General features: G+C 38.6%; 2 protein-coding genes across 2 annotated transcripts; both read right to left on the reverse strand.

Annotated features, from left to right (window-relative positions):
• Positions 1-9318: 9318 nt before the first annotated feature.
• Positions 9319-11161, reverse strand: LOC124294405 (ATP-binding cassette sub-family C member 4-like). Its single transcript, XM_046739360.1, has 5 exons — positions 10892-11161; positions 10543-10805; positions 9877-10322; positions 9605-9734; positions 9319-9513 (listed from the first exon to the last, which is right to left on the reverse strand). The coding sequence occupies exons 1-5, from the start codon at positions 11136-11138 to the stop codon at positions 9319-9321; spliced, it is 1281 nt and encodes a 426-aa protein (XP_046595316.1). The 5' UTR covers positions 11139-11161.
• Positions 11162-11185: 24 nt separating this feature from the next.
• Positions 11186-14796, reverse strand: LOC124294741 (ATP-binding cassette sub-family C member 4-like). Its single transcript, XM_046741597.1, has 7 exons — positions 14610-14796; positions 14162-14467; positions 13923-14057; positions 12626-12715; positions 12323-12412; positions 11751-12109; positions 11186-11515 (listed from the first exon to the last, which is right to left on the reverse strand). Exons 1-7 carry the CDS (start codon positions 14763-14765, stop codon positions 11326-11328), a joined length of 1326 nt encoding a protein of 441 aa, XP_046597553.1. The 5' UTR covers positions 14766-14796; the 3' UTR covers positions 11186-11325.
• Between the last annotated feature and the right edge of the window lie 2702 nt (positions 14797-17498).

The following is a 17498-nucleotide window of genomic DNA, read 5'->3' on the forward strand; positions in this document are numbered from 1 at the left end:
TATTATTGTTGTGTTTGTAATATGTTGCAAAAATCTGTATTATAATAAGTGAATTATTATTAATTAATCAAATACAATATTATTCATTATTTCGGCCGAAATAATTATTTATTATTATATATTATTGTTGATTTTGTAATATGTTGCAAAAATCAGTATTATAATAAGTGAATTATTATTAATTAATCAAATACAATATTATTCATTATTATGTTTATTACGAAATATTGAATAATATTGTATTTGATTAATTAATAATAATTCACTTATTATAATACAGATTTTTGCAACATATTACAAACACAACAATAATATTATTAAATTTTTTAAATTTGGGAGTATTTTGTTCATTTTATCATAATGATGAATAATAAAGTGAACGAATACTCAGCATGGAAATCTAAATTTTCATGAATAAACTAATGATTAGCAACGAAAAAAACCGAGATTTATACTTCCGTCCGATTTTGAGTGTTTAAATAAAAGAATTTGTTGAATGTGATTCGATATTCGTGTTACTCACGACTCGGCATATCGATTTAAAAAAAAAATCATCAAAATACGTCAATTAGAACCCGAGATATTGTCGAAAAAAAACGCGCGCACGTTATTGAAACAGTGAATTCGATTTTTGCGGCTGCCGGCTGCGGCGAGTTTCTCCCCCCACCACGGCGCCCGACGGTCTGCCGCGCACTTTTTGCCTCAACAAGCTAAGTTGTTCACTTGATTTTCGATATGAAATCAGTTAGAAGCTTGAAAAACATTGTTTGGCATATCAAGTACTGATATTAAAGAAGACAATAGCGTTCGTAAAATGTCGAAATCGTAATTTGTTAATTAACAAAGTCACTTCGACTTTGAAGTGTTCTAGTTAACAAACAAACTGTCCGATTACCATGAGTCTTGTTTCAAAAGTTGCGTCTTCTTTTGCTCTAACTGTTCCACTTTCCCGAATTCGATTCCAACAATAATTGACGAACTTATTAGCATTTGTTGCTAAGGTCAAATTTGAGTCATTTTTCGGAAAATTCCCTAGTTCATAATAATTGCAATAGGATGGTAAAACTTGTTGGACACGTTAGGGGGAGGTCCCAGGTATCTGTAAAAAAAATCGGCAGCAACTCAGAAGGCCTCATTTTGGCTCACGTTAACAATTACGATAACGCAACTCTCGAATCGGGCTTAATTAACAATGATATTCGGAAAAAACTATCGAGCGCACAGCGATCGGGCTGCGCATGCTTTTTCATGAAGGTTTGATGTACTCTTTCTGACCCTCCAGAGAAAGATTGTTCGATTTCAATTGTTTGCAAAATACGTGTGAAAAAAGTACTTTTTTCGATAAAAAAATCATCGAAAATCGTTAATTTGGCGATGAAAAAATTTTTTTAAATTTTTTTAAACAACGTATCCGTGTGTAAAATTTGATTTTGAACAAGTTTGCTTCTATACATTTTTCTCGTAGGGTCGATACTTTACGAGTAATAGAGGAAAAATGGTCTAAAAAAGGAGAAAATCCCGAAATTGGAATATTTAAACGTCTCTAAATAATTGTGCGGAAAAGCTTGAGATGGCGCAACTTCAGAATATGTTTCTATATGTAAAAGGAACCCATTCCACAAAAAATTGGCTTCCCACCAATCACAACCACGATCTGCCACTTTTTGACCTAATTCTACTGGACTAGCGTTCTTCCGAGAAAAAAGAAAAGGTAGACAAGGCTTTATGAAACTTTTTCAAACAAAACCATACAAATTTTTAGGTTTTTTTACAGGACGTTCGGATTTATTTGAGCTTTTATAATCACGAAATCAGATGCCAGTTAACATCTGTTTTTAAATGTCGAATCTTGAATCGCGAAACACCGAACCAAAATCACCAGCCACCAAAACAACAAACAACGAAGCAGCCTCGCAAGACAAACCCAACACAATCACCAGGATATGATCACACATGGTTTATCAACAAAAGCCAAAACGGCATCATGTATAAATGTAACCACGAGAAACTGTGAATAAAATTACATAAATAAATAATCTTGAATTTTGATTTTAACCTCTCCTTCAATGGTTGGTAGATAATTTGTTTAGTCAGTGAATAAATATTCTTAAATGATTTGATTAGTTGGGTAAAACCGGTTGGAATTCAATGTTTCCGCGTAAACTACAAATATGAAAAATTAAGCATATTTTCAAGTTTTAATATAAAGAGACACTATTGACACACGTACTTTTACAAAATATCTAAACATGATTGTGAAGGGTGAATATCGAGAACATAGATATTTTTTGTTCTTTTCAGGCTACCGAAAATGATATGAAGCTGATGGTGAGGGTAATGAATTGAATTGATTGAAAAATAGTTGTATTGACATGGATTGCGTTGCGCTGAATCGAATTGCCTTTAATTGATTTGCTGAGAATATTGCAAATACGGATTTTCCAAATCTTGTACCGTACCAGGTACAACTACACAAACTGAAGAACAAGACGGCTTTTTCAGTTAATCGGTACAACTAAATAACATTTGGTTTGATGGCATTGTACCGAATTGTAACAGACTGTAGTGGATGATGGTGTGAGGTCACAGTCGGATCGATTTACCGCGCGTTATGGATTTTCAATTTGAAGCAACAATTATCGAATATCCATCATCGATCCAAGACACGTCACTTCTCAGCTTACGCCGAGCGAACAACACCTCATGCGTGAACAGAAGTCCGATTTCGTAATTTGAATATCCCTCACAACACCATCCAATATAATCAAGTGGCAGTAGTAGGCAGGGTAAACGATTAGTAATCCGAACGTCGCAAGCTAACGGGGTTCGAGCCTTGGTTAGGAAAAAATAATTTCGTAGGTTTTGTAATCGATCCAAAATACGTTATCATCGCTTTTATCTGGTGATAAGTTGTTAAAATGCTGTTTATGCTGACTAAAAATTATTAACATCAACTATACACCCTTTCTACATCTATATTTTTCTTAATTCATTGAAATCGCAGCCCATAATTGTAAAAACAATACCCAGTGTTAGTGACAGACCTCACAGCCGGTTACTACACTACCCAAGTTTCCTTGTGCACTAGCTATAGGTCTCGCGGTCACCCTTCTCGATAGATTCAAAACAATAATAGTGGGTTCGGGGTCGATTTAACGATTGATAATATGGCCACCAGATATGAAACTGTACTTCAGGGTTTATTGAACAGGTTTTACTTTCATTCAATCAGTAATTATTCAACGCTTGTGTTAACTGGGGTAACTTTCTAACGGTTATTCGTTCAACACGGGTCTCGTCGCGAGCAGAACCGGAGTAGGACCCAGGATGAGGTGACAGGTATCATCTCACCCAAGATCATCGATCAGTACCTGTACTATTTTAACCGGGGGCTGCAAGCCGTTGCCAGTTTCCCGACACGGAAACCACCCCGGGATAGCTTAGCTTACCCCGGCAAGGCCAGCCCACGCGGCTACACCAATTTTGTGTGATTTGTTATTTATTTTCAAGCGTTCGTGATCCGCGGATTATAATAACCATGTTGGTTTCTCAACGCGCCAATCACCCCGGGTCCAAACCCCAATCATGAGGCCGGGGGAAGGCCAGCGCGAGAATCCCCAACTGATTCTACCGAGTTCTGTTCTCGCATCTAATTACTCGATCACAAGTTCATTAGAAATACGATCCAACGTCATTTAACAATGAAATCGATGATTATGCGCCTCGATTCGTCGAGTTGATAGCCCCATGTTCACACAATTCACTGTATCACTCTCGCACCCATAACGAGCTACTTTTAACAAGACTCACGTGTTGTTGCTCCCGAGTTTCGACTAATACTGATCTGGTTTTGGATTCTTCTCCATATTTTCGTCTCGCTCGCTCTCGCGGGGATTTTCTGAACTTTGGACTGTATTGTCTCGTTGACCACTCGCTGTAGTGTGCGTGAGATCAGCGTACTTGGATTCATTCACACACACATCGTGGTATTATAATACATTCTGTCCCTTTACTAATCTCTAGCTGATCTATAGCGGTCGTTCACCCCTTCGCCTTATCATACCATTCTGTTATTACATATGGTTTCAAGTAACGCTCATCCAAAGTGTAGTGCTATTGAGTACACTTCTTAATTTTTTACACATTCTCAGGTTGAAATCGCGTTAAACATCGGATTATAATTTAATAATCACATGGGGCGATAATGGTCTGTGGCAACGGCCGATTACGAAATTATAGGTCATAAAGGACTAGTTTCAGCTGTTGTTTTCTGTTTGTGTATTGGTATGCGTCGCCAACACCCAGATTTATTGAAATTACGCTACTGATACTTGGTAAATTTACGGTAATGTTACAGTAAGTTCAAAAAATTATTTTTCGAAGAATACTTGAAAAAAGGAAAGTGAATCTACTCTTTCGTAAGAGGATTAAACTTCCATTACAATTTTGGTAAACCAATAAACATTTTTAACAGTGTAACAGGGATAACACGTGCTTCTATGAAAAAAAAATTGAATTTATGTAAATCACTGAGGCATGGTATACCCGAAACGCGCACCCACGGAACTCAATGTATGTATATTGTCACGTCCATTGTGCTCGCCATTCGCCCTCTGTTGAAATCGTGGCCACAGTGACGTCATTAATCCGTCGAAAATAATATTCAGCCAGCACTTAATTCAAATATGCTACGGAACAATGGATGGTGAAAAAAGCGATTATTTCGAATAGTAGGGGAGCCCAAGCGGGGATTTCGGGATTTACTAAAGCGCGGCAGATTAATATACAGGGGGATACCTTGTACCCGGTTAAGTACCTCCACGAAACATGAGGCCCATATATAAGGCCGCCCGTGAAGGATACAGGATCAGATTAGTAAAAAAAAATTGACCATCAGAAATTCTCGAGCGCGTCAGATTAAGGTAGGGTGAGGTAATTACATCCTAAAAAGTATATATTCCACTAATCTGACAATTTGAGAGTGACGTAAAGAGAGGGGAGGGCAACAAAGTTGTAAAAAAAAAACGTTATCTCGACATTCTCGAGCGTAGCTAAATTTTTTTTTATTTTGAAGGAAATAATTCAAGAATAATGAAAAATATATAATCTGACGATTTCCGCAAGCCGAAATAACAAAAATTCGTCGATAAAGTTAAATGCATGCAGCTGCGTGATGCCTACATTTCCTTCTTCGCGTTTCTATTCCTCTCTCACTCTTTCTCTATCTATTACTCTCTCACTCCGTCCCCACTCTGGTTTCTGCTGCCATGACGTCATCACAACTGATCATAAACACTCGTTCGTGGCATACTGTTTACAACGTGTTTCCAACGTTTTGGCTTTTCTTGCTATTTTAATATTATTTGTGTGAATTAAAGTTTATACATGTATTCTACTAAAATACATGTATTCTACTAAGAAAGCATACACTTATTTATATGCATGCTATTTCCTGAGCTTTTCAACTAATTAAGTTCAATGATTTAAAAAAATGAAAAAAAATTTTTTCTTGAAAGTGGTTTTTTTGGAATAACTTTTGAACGGCTCTACCGATCGATTCCAAAAACTAATCAGCTCTTAATATCAAAAAACCACGTCGATTGCCACCAAGCTGGTCAAAATCGGTTGATTCGTTCGAGAGATATCGTGAACGAAAGAAAACCGAAAAAAGTGTTTTTTCGGGATTACTCCGGAATTTTCGGTTCGATCAATGAAAACCTGAAAATCACTTATGAGGATGATAAAACTGCGTCGAATGGTGCCAACCGCGTGAAAATTGGTTCATCCATTCAAAAGTTATTGCGGTTTGAAAATTCCAAAAATAGTATTCTATGAAACTTCTATCAGACTTTCGAGCTGAGAGAGCTCAAATGCATAGAAATATTATTTCTTTGAACTCAGCGAGCTCAAAATATCACATAAATTATATTTTGAGCTCAAAAATGTCATAAGTACAATTTTAAGCGCCCAGGAATGGAATTAGCGGGAAGTTGCAGGGATGGCCTTTAAGGTGAACCGTTTTTCTAATTTTTTTTTGTCAGATCAGTCGAATCCCTCTAGATAATCGTCAGATTATGAGACAGTACGTTTAGAACATAAAGATGAACTATATATATCTTAATCTGACGCGCTTGAGTATTTCAAAATGGCGAATTTTTTTTGCACATTATGAAAATGGCCGCGAGTTTGCGTCCCATCGAAATCGTCAGATTAGTGAATGAGAGCTTTTTTTTGGTGCACTTAACACTCCCTTAGAAAATCTGACGCGCTCGATTAAATTTTTTTTTTTTTCATTTTTAACCCTTACATACAACCACCCGCATCATGCAAACGATCAGATTAATATACGTACATTATTAAAAATACGTAGGGCATTGATGCTATCAATATCTGACGCGCTCGAGGATGTCCATGCAACAGTTTTTTTTTACATATTTAAAAATCTATATCCGCTTACCCCACCGATGTAAAGGTATATATCATATAACATTTTTTTCTTCTTATCATCTAAGCTTTGCAACCCAATAGATCTTTACGACGCTCGAGTAAATCCCCATTTAGCATCGTGGGCTCCCCTACTACAATGGACCACATTTACTGTGCCTGTGATAACTGTTGCAGCCAATTATAAGTACTATTAGCTTTACGGGTATATATAATCCCCATGAAAAATATCTGAAGTGTAAAAAAAGCGGCTAAATACCAAAGTTACCTTTTAGTCAAAGAGCCACCGAACATTTTGCCAATTATTTTTCAAACCAGCGAATAAATTCTACGGAAGACCTTTCTGAATCTATAAAGAAGGAAATAGCAAGTTTGGTAACCTTCCGGACGTGGTTTCACTACCCTTGGGCCCCTAAAGGATGTAAAATTACTAAGAAAAAAATATGTTATAGTAACGAGTCTAATGCTCTGAAATACTGAATTGAATAGTGTTTTGTGCTAACAAAAAAGTCGCTAGATGAATTTGTGAGTTGAAAGATGATAACAGATTGGTATAAAATTGCAAAATAAAGTCCATTATTTACGTTAAGATAACGAGGCTAGGATGCAAGTATATTTTTCATTGCATTGCGAACATACTATGTTTAAAAAGCAAGATCGATATCGCAGTAGAAACATCCGAACAGATTATGAAAAAGATCGACATAAGCAGCGCGTGATCATACTGGCAATACCCTCACGGAAAAAAATCCCCACTTGGGTGTAAATTCGTACCCCGAACTCATAGATAATGCTAATTTCCCATAAGAAAAAAGTTAGGGGTATGAATTTACACCCAATTTTGGGTTTTTTTCCGTGAGGGTATGATGGAAGACATGTTTGCATCTGAGTCTCGTTGTTATAAAGTAAATGATGCACTTTATTTTGCAACCTTATCCACAACTGATAACAACTTTCAACCCACAAACTCATCAGGATATTTTTTTGTTTGAACAAAAAACGATTCATTCAATATGCCAAAGCGACAGACTCGTTACTGTAACGTATTTTTAGTCGTACTTTAACATCCCTTAGCCACGTTAGGGTGGTGCAACCACCACTGGAGGTTTGCCAGACTATGCTATACCCTTCTTGGTACCTTTAGAGGGGTCTTCCGTAGAGGCTACAAGCTAGTTTAAAATACAGTACGAAAGTGTTCACTGACTCTTGAACTATGAAATGTAAAACTTAAGGCCAATCTTTACCGCAGAATCAAAAAAAGAAAAAAATTAATAAAAATACAATATGACTTACCGGAAGTATGAATATAAAGTGTTCTTCCTCTTCGAGCACAACTGTAAGAATGTCTGTAAGTGTGTTTACATTTTGGAATCTTACGCTTCTGATGCGAAGCCCGTAAGACAGTCAATGACCGTCCAATAATTGAAATGCGGATATGCATTATCAGTAATTTTTCGAATTTACCAGTTTTTTCAAATTTATATCTTCAACAATGAAAAGGCCTCGTGATTAATGTTAATATTGATAATGCATATCCGCATTTCAATTATTGGACGGTCATTGATTGTCTTACGGGCTTCGCATCAGAAGCGTAAGATTCCAAAATGTAAACACACTTACAGACATTCTTACAGTTGTGCTCGAAGAGGAAGAACACTTTATATTCACACATACAACAGCACAAGAAAACAAATTTGAACTTACTGGTGATGAGAGGAATTAACGACATCAGAGTCAGGGCGGCTAGGTGGTCTAGTGGAGTAAGGCTCCGGTAAAGCATCGCTAGATACCAGGTTCGATTCCTGGCTCCGTCGTTAATTTTTCGAATTTACCAGTTTTTTCAAATTTATATCTTCAACATTACCGGAAGTATACACATCGTGAACCCGGACCATATGTATAATCATCGCTATTTTGCCGAAACAATGAAACTTTTTTGTAAAGTCAGGGACTCAAAGACACATCTTTAAAAAAATAAAAAAATAAATTGGTCATGGTGAAATTTGATATTTTTTTTTCATTCAAGAGTAAAACGAATAAAATGATGGTTGTTTCGAAAAAAATTCGTTTGCTTCGATTTCTTTTCAAATTAAGATGAGAATAGAATCTTACCGTGATCAAGTTTGTTTTTATAATATTTTTTATGACATGAAACCATTGTTGAAAATAAATTCCAAGAAAACATTTTTGGCTTAGAAAGAAAAAAATTCGAAAAAAATATTTAGCGTTTCACCCCGCTTTTAAATCATGACGAAAAGATGTGTCTTCGAGTCTCTGGTTTTTTCCAAAAAAATATCATCGATTTTAAAAATTTCCATCTTGATGTCACGGGCATTTCGAGTCACCACACCTTTACGAAATGACGGAAAAAGGTCAAAAAATTGGAGATATCAGTTGTGACGTTGAAAAACACCAGCAGGTCACAAGATCCCATGGAGTCAAATCTGGCACCCGTTGACTTGACGTGGAATGCCCAATATGTATACTGCGTTGATTAATTTGGAACTTCGAGGTTCAAATAGTGATACTATACACGTGAAATAATTGCTGACATCTTTTCACCATAACTGTCTCTCTCTCTCTCTCTCTCTCTCTTCTAAGATCAATGGTTTGCTACATAATTGACACGTTACAATATCATCAGACTTTACAAATGCGTAACTTTCCGGAAAAGATCTGACAATTATTGTAGCACATGATTGAATCTAGAGAAAACAAGTGACCGACTACCGTTATGGTAAAAATTTGCACGTTCGTGAAATTTGTAGATCGTAATTAGAGACCGTTGGTACAAAATAATAACAATAATATGCTGACAAAAAATACAGTACAGTATACAATACGTTTCTTCAGAAAATCCTAGAGTAACTGCAGCTAAAGTTTTGTGATTACGGTTTCACTGTTACAAACAATGATGTCTGCAGAATCCTCTCTGAATTCGGGGCTCGTCCGATAGGCACTCTCAGCAATTCCAGTAAGTTTTTCCGTCATCTCCTTTCCCGTCTGTTGAAGTAATCTCGAGAAATGACCGTTCGGATTTTGCAACAGTAAATAAGGATGATCGAACTCCTGTACACGATGGATAGTCAGTAGGTTAATATTCATCAAGGTGGATTCACACTCAACAAGATTGAAAAACTCGACCATAAAAGTTACAAACCACAATGCGACCCCCCCTCATGACCATAACTCGATCGCTGTCCATTACGTTATGCGGTTGACGAGTCACGGTGAGCACCGTGTGATCCGCGAATCTCCGCTTGATAATGTTTTGAATCAAACCATCAGAGCTGCAATGACAGAAACCACTCATTCATCTCAGCGTTATACACAAAGTCGTTGACAAGTCATGAAATGAGACCAGAGGCAAAGTCACGCTGTCGACTCATTCACAACGACGCTGGAAATGAGCCTGATACTATTTGTACTGACCCATGGTCCATATTTGCGGTAGCTTCATGAAGAACAAGCAATCGATTATTCTTCAGTATGGCTCTGGCCAAGCATATCAATTGGCGCTGTCCGACGCTGAAGTTTGCTCCGCCTCCAGTTACGCGGAGGTCGAGGGATCGTACTGCATCCCCAAGTTCGACTTCTCGGAGACTGTCCCACAGCTCGGCGTCCGAGTATTGACCAAATGGGTCCAAGTTGTAGCGGAGACTTGCAGAGAACAAAATTGGCTTCTGAGGAATGATCGAGATGCGAGGACGCAGCTCGTGCAACCCTATCGACTTCGTGTCTATTTCATCCAGTACTATTTCACCCTCCAGTCCGTCTCCAGTCAAACGAAACAGCGCCGATATGAGCGAGGATTTCCCAGCACCGGTTTTTCCGACAATTCCAACTTTCCAGCCCGGTTTTATCTTCACATTCAGGTGCTAAGATTCAATAAAAGGATGAAAAAATGGGTATGAGAGACCTTTTCATGTACCTTCAATACTGCGTATGAGGAACCACATGTACAATCCTATTGAGGGAACGTATCGTGGAGTAAACTGTGAACTTATCAGAACGAAATCTTCCTTGGTTCTCCGAACCAAACAAAAAGAGTTTGAATCTTTTTAGGAGATATATTTTTATTTTTAGTCAAAAGATTACCTTTAGAACTGGCGACTTGTTGCGGACACATCTCATGGAGACATCTCTGAAGACTAAACTGCCATCAGAAGGCCAAGAATCCAAAAGTGGTTTGTCAGTTTTGTAAGTTCGCTCTTTTGGCAGATTTGTGTACTGGAGGATTCTCTTAACTGCTGGCAATTGTGAGGTGACCATGGCACTCTGTTTTATTCCAAACTGAATCAGTTCGGCTAAGGTGAGGCACTGCGAAATGGCCAGTCCAACATCGCCTTCCTGAACATGATCTACAATTTTCAGAGGTCACAATCGAAAATCTCTTCAATAACCTCCAGACGTAATATTTTATTCTCTGTAATAAGGAGAAACCAACCCTTGCCCATCACAATAAACGAGAAGCAGACGAAAGTCGTCAGTCCACACAAAATCAGTTCAAGGATAAACCTAAACGCAATATTCGCTGCAATGGTCAAGTACGAAGCACTAGTTTGGTTATCTTGGTGACGATTGAATTGATCCAGTAACATTTCTCCAACTGATTTTCCACGACTTCGTATCGTTGTCAGCCCGTTTAGGGTGGAACTGACGTGTGAAAGGACTGGAGTTTTGGCTAAACACATACTGGATTTGTTTACGGTCTCGTGCTGGCAACAAGTGCAAATCACACCGCTTGATGAGATGATAACATTGACTCATAACTTACCGAGACTTTCGAGCCGCTTAATGTTCCGAGCCGTTCTAAGGTAGTAAAGTCTTATCATATAGAAAAGTCCACCTATTACAACCAGTGGTATGATTGTCGGTGGGTTAACGATACCTATCATTATGATTATGCCCAATATTACGATGAAGATGTGAAGTGCGCCAAGAATCGCTTTGGGCAGCTTCTTGTCCATAGTTCCAATGTCCTTTGAGAATTGGCTTAAAATCCTCCCTGTATGGTAACGAGGAAACGTAAATATCACTCAAGTTTCGGTACAGTGGCTGGAGTTGGAAACTAAAATCACAAAATGCATGATCATTCAGCGTACCGGATGGGTTAGTTTGGAAAAATCTCATGGTGGCTTGCAACAGATTAGCGACCATCGAATTGTGTAAGTTCCGACTGGCGTTCATGCATATTCGAAAGTGAAGGACGTTACGAATAGTGAGAAATGAGAGCATGGGTCACAATAAGTACACAGTAAACGTTAAATGCCACTCTATTATCAACCATTCCTTCATCGTCCCACCAATCAAAATCGTCGGTCCAGTATTTCTGCTCTTGGTTATCGCTGATTGAATTCCATTGGGTCGTAGAAGTGGTAGAAAATTCGTTGTATAGTGTGAAGTTGGTTCTCTGAGAAATATGGTTCGTCCAATATGCTATCCAGTAATCGCTTGCATTATCTAATGCTTGCGTGATAACGAAAGCTGCAGTGACTATAATCAGTGTACATATGTCACCACATGCCGAAATGTAGCTCTTGTACTTATGGTTTGACTTTTTTCCAGTGGGTACCTTCCCCTGTTTTACATCTAATGACAAAGTCTGGGTGCCTTCTGGAAGTTCGCTTGGTTTGTCCTTGTCATTCACAACTGCAGCTAGTTCCTGAAAGTTACGTCATCACATAAGGATTTGCGGAATTTTGTCCTCAAAAGAAAATATCGTCATTATTCAAAATAGCATTTGATCAAGGCGCCACGCCGCAGTAAGAATCCGGATTTTTTTTCTGACAGATATCTGTTTCAAGATTGCTCTCTCTGAATTGCATCAAGAAACGCAGTTCTTGCACACATGGATTGACATTTTTCCAGTTGGTACCTCCTCCTGTTGTACATCTAATGACAAAGTCTGGGTGCCTTCAGGAAGTTCGCTTGGTTCGTCCTCGTCATTCACAACTGCAGCTAGTTCCTGAAAGTTACGTCATGACATAAGGATTTGCGGAATTTTGTCCTCAAAAGAAAATATCGTTATTATTCAAAATAGCATTTGATCAAGGCGCCACGCCGCAGTAAGAATTCGGATTTTTTTTCTGACAGATATCTGTTTGAAAATTGCTCTCTCTGAATTGCATCAAGAAACGCAGTTCTTGCACACATGGATTGACATTTTTCCAGTTGGTACCTCCTCCTGTTGTACATCTAATGACAAAGTCTGGGTGCCTTCTGGAAGTTCGCTTGATTCGTCCTCGTCATTCACAACTGCAGCTAGTTCCTGAAAGTACCGTTGTCCCTATTATAAGGATTTGCGGAATTTTGTCCTCAAAAGAAAATATCGCTATTATTCAAAATAGCATTTGATTAAGGCGCCACACCGCAGTAAGAATTCGGATTTTTTTTCTGACAGATGTCTGTTTCAAGATTGCTCTCTCTAAATTGCATAAAGAGTAAAGATAGACGTAAAATCGACGGAGATGAAGCATTTTCTGAGAAATAATTTCGAGCGTACGTTTACAGAGCTTAAGCTTCATTATTTGAAACCTGCCGCTAATATTGCCTTATAAGGGTCTCATGAATGTATTTAAGGTATTAAGTGTCGAAATTGGTGAGTTAATAAATGCTGTGCTTGTGTATGAATCATTCATCAGTGAAACTTTGATCGCGTTATTCTCAAGACTACATTTTTCAAAACTTTACACTGCAACTTTGTTATATCGCGCCTCGCTACATCGCGATTGATAACTTTCTGCTCGAGGCTTATTCCCTCACCAGCCGCTTGGCTGCATAAAGCTGTCTTATTCATTTGACTACCATGCGGATTACCGATGATACGCGACTGGGCCTGAGTGAGCAGTCGCTGGGCCTATAGTCCAGTCGGAATGCCCAGCCCCAAAGACCGCGATATAACGAGGTGGCATTGTACGTTCAATTTGCATAGGCCAAGTCGTAAATTGCATGAAAAGCCAGTCTTCTAAGACACCGCATGTGGAATTTTTTATTGCAGGCCCCCCTTCTGTTATTGTTTGCAAATCATCCAATTTTCCCACGAAATTCGAATAAAAATGCAGGGGTCCATTATTCGTTAATTTTTTTTTCCTACGTGGTGCATAGACGAATGTGTCTAGTTTTTTAATACATATATTTATTGGGTATACGTTGAAAATTTTTTCAATAATATGGGATACCGCAATATACATATATATATATATATATATATATATATTGTTTTTTTTATAAACCGTATGCTTCAATCGCTGCTAACAGCCGAGCAACAATTTCGCTCGAGTGAGAACAAGAGATTGTGACTTGGGTGGCAAACAAAGTAATAGATGACAGCGAGAATTTTTCACGGAATCTCCAGTACAGACACATTCAACACGGAAATCGTTTGCTTGAAGGAAAAATTACAAAATGCACTTGCATTCCCTGCCGTGACCATGATGTGCCTAAAGTTACTCTGTATACGAATTTTCTGATTTTACCCTGTCTTCTGCGGTCTTTTCGAGAATCTCTTCATCTTCTTTGGGCGCATCAAATTCCTCTAACTTCACAGTATCCAATAGGTTTAGTCCAGAGTGAGGCAGTTCTTCATAAGTACCCTGGTACTTGACACTACCCTGAAATTGATGAGTCAATCAGACGATGTTGCTTCAAACTTTTATCAGGTCCAATCTTCTGACCGTGTTACTCAAGATTCTAAGTGAAGTAAAGTACCACTCACTAGATGGATAACAATGACACTGTCAGCTTCTCGAAGAAATTGCAGCTGATGGGTGACGAGGATACGGGTTTTATCCCTCAAGAAACCCTGGATGCACTCCTTAAACAAGTGATTTCCCACTTTTGAATCCACAGCGCTGAGAGGATCGTCGAGTAAGTATAGATCGGCGTCTCTGTAGAGAGCTCTTGCCAGGTTAACCCGAGCCTTCTGGCCTCCGGAAAGAGTTGCTCCTTTCTCTCCTGCGTAAGTCAAATCGCCCTGAGGCAGTTGCTCGAAGTCTTCGACTAGCGCGCAGACTCGGGTTATCTACGAATAATATATGTGATACACGAAGACGTGTTATTTCACTTTAGAATCAATGTATGAGAACAGAAATGTGATACTTGAGAATGTTCGTAAACTTTTTTATAACAAATGACCAATCAAATGGTAACTTCTAGCCATTTACCTCTTGATATCGATCTTTGTCGTAGGGTTGGCCTAATGTTATATTGTCGCGTATTGATGCGGCGAAGATCCAAGGGTCTTGGCTAGCGTATGATATGCGGATATCGGTACGGTTAATTTCAGTCTTGGTATTGTTTTCGGTGGTGAAAAACGACATTTTTCCAGCACCGAGTGACAATTCGCCTAAGAGGAGGTGAAGTAACGACGATTTCCCAGAGCCGACGGGCCCCACAAGCATTGTAAGTGTCTTACTCTTGACCTTCGTCGAAAGTTCGGACAAGGTAGGTTGTAGCTGTTCGTGAACCCAGTTAGCGGAAACCCGAATTATTTCAAACTCAACACTGCATTTATTCGACGCGTTTCCGATACTTTGAATTCCGCTGTTTGGAGCTGAAGCCATTTCCTCCACCAAACTTCCGTTATCCGACAGCAGCTGAATCATCGATTCGTATCAAACACATTTTTTTTTACAAACCCACATCAGATGATGACAGCTATTACCATTTTCTCTCCTGGTCCGTTTTCACTCAGGGCATTAAGGTTTCGACTCGTAGGTAGATATTGAATATCTTTTTGAAGGTTGACTTCGTCTAGTAGTAAAAATTCCTGAAAATAATGGGAAGAAGAATTTGCAAACCAGTGATAAACACGGACATAAGCTGTCTGGAACTTACCGTGATCCTCCTTAAAGACACCCTTGCTTTAAAAGCTCCGATGATTGCCTTGCGAATACTTACAGTACACATTAGCCCCAGAATGTCAAATAATGTAGTGAGTGCAAAGGTGATTTCGGCAGAAGGCTTGTGTTCCATTAAGATATAGGTTATCAGAGTCGAAAACAGAGAGACTTTCCTCGAGAACCCCGTAACGCTTATAAGCATACCCGAAACGTAAGAGGAAATGGACAGCAGTTTCATCTCCAGTGAACGAATCTTTGACACTTTTTGTTCGAACGGTTTTTCCCAGGCGCACATTTTTACAACCTACGATAATGAAGTCACACTTTAAAACGCTCGTTTTTCCGCGTGAACAATGTAATCACCTCTATCCCAGAAATCAGCTCGCTCATCGGCTTCACCCGTTCTTCCGTCTTCGCCTTGATTTTGGATCGGAATTTCGCTGTGAAGCGGCCGACGTAGACTTGGGTCGGTAGCGTCTGTATCGTCATCACCGCTATTCCCACCAACGCAATCACACCCACAAACCGCCACATCGCGTATCCCATTAGCATGAACTGCGACAATTTACGCACCCGCACAGTTTTCTCAGGTTATTCAAAGGTCATGCTTTAAAAATCATCTCCCACTCACTTGCAACGGCATAATCCAAAGATAGTGGAGGTGCCTCAGAACGTAATCGAACTTCGCTACGTCGTGGCTGATTAATTTTTCCACTCGGCCTGCAGTCTTACTATCAACCGAGGCCAGATTGAGCCGTAGAAGCTGAAATTTGTAAACAAAGTTTTTCTAGCTGAGTCCTTTATACTGCTAGTCATTTTCAGTTGCGGGGGAATGAGGAAGGGTACAAAAATGTGAAAGACCAAAAAGTCGCCGGGACGAAATCCCGAAAGTCAAATTACCGACAGTTGAAAACGTAAAAATACCGTAAATACCAATAGACGACTTGTAGAAAAATAAAAGTTGAGAACGCAAAAATGTAATAATAAATTTGACCCACCATTTGCTTTGAGAATAGCCAAGATTACGAAGGGCAAAATATGGAATTGCGAAAATACCGAAGAGTCAAGAAGTCGACTTTTCAAATGTCAGACTCTTGCCTTAGTCGAAAATCTACGAATCCAAATTTATTAATTACAACTGTACCAACGAAACAAAAGGTTGAAATTTTGAAACCCGCTGAAGACAGAATGGCCAAAATTCCGAAAGATTGGATGACATCAGAATTACATATATTCTCTGCAACGCCACATGCATCCGATGGCCGGTGTCTAGTGTTATCTAGCACATGTGTACATAACTATGATGACCGTATTACGGCCTTTTGGCATTTTGCGGATCGTAATTTCGCTCTTTCTCAAATTTAATTGTCGACAGCTAATTTTTTCGGTGTTGCGGCTATTCAATTAGCCGCTCTCAATTTTTCATTTCGGAACTTTCAGTTTTCCGTATCTCCACATTCTGTGTGTTGGTCATTCAGAATACCGACTGTTGCGAATATACTTTTTCGGATGAGAAAGTGATCGGTTAAATAAGCTTTTGGGAAAACAGTTATTCTAATGGGTGATTTATCGAAAATCCCAACATCGGTACGCTTAAAATTCGTGTCTCGAAAATTTTTGGTTTTCGACTAATTGATTTTTGGTCTCTTGGGATTTTGACTCCGATTCGGGAGAGTGATTAACCACTTTCTCGTTTCTGCGTATACCGGGTTTAGTGGTTGCAGGATCGCAAAACGTCTGATATAATTTCAAATATTTCATAAGATTTCACAATATTTCATAGGATTTCAAAAAATCCTAAATTACTTTGTAAGATTTGAGAAAGACCATAAAACGGTGAGTATAGTAAATCGGCCGCAGACAGATATCTGGATCATCTTTTGAGGCTATGTTGGTACTAATTGAATACGTTGATCCTGCAAGTTTCAGGCCTTTATTTATTTCGGTTTTTAATGAGATCAAAAAAAAAAATGTTAAATCAGAAAATAATTTTTATTTTAAGAACGGCTTAACCAATTTGATTAAAATTTGGACACATTTCTTTAATATATTTAATTCTTTGGTGCGCCTGTTAATGATCATGTAACTTTTGAACCACTTGACCTATAGAGGTCGTATTTATACAATATATTTTGAATGTCGAGAGGATAGTTTGTTGGCGACGCAGACCAATATATAGACAGAAAACAACAGCTGAAATCAGTCTTTTAT

This window comes from Neodiprion lecontei, chromosome 1 (genome assembly GCF_021901455.1).
Source record: "Neodiprion lecontei isolate iyNeoLeco1 chromosome 1, iyNeoLeco1.1, whole genome shotgun sequence".
NCBI lineage: Eukaryota > Metazoa > Arthropoda > Insecta > Hymenoptera > Diprionidae > Neodiprion > Neodiprion lecontei.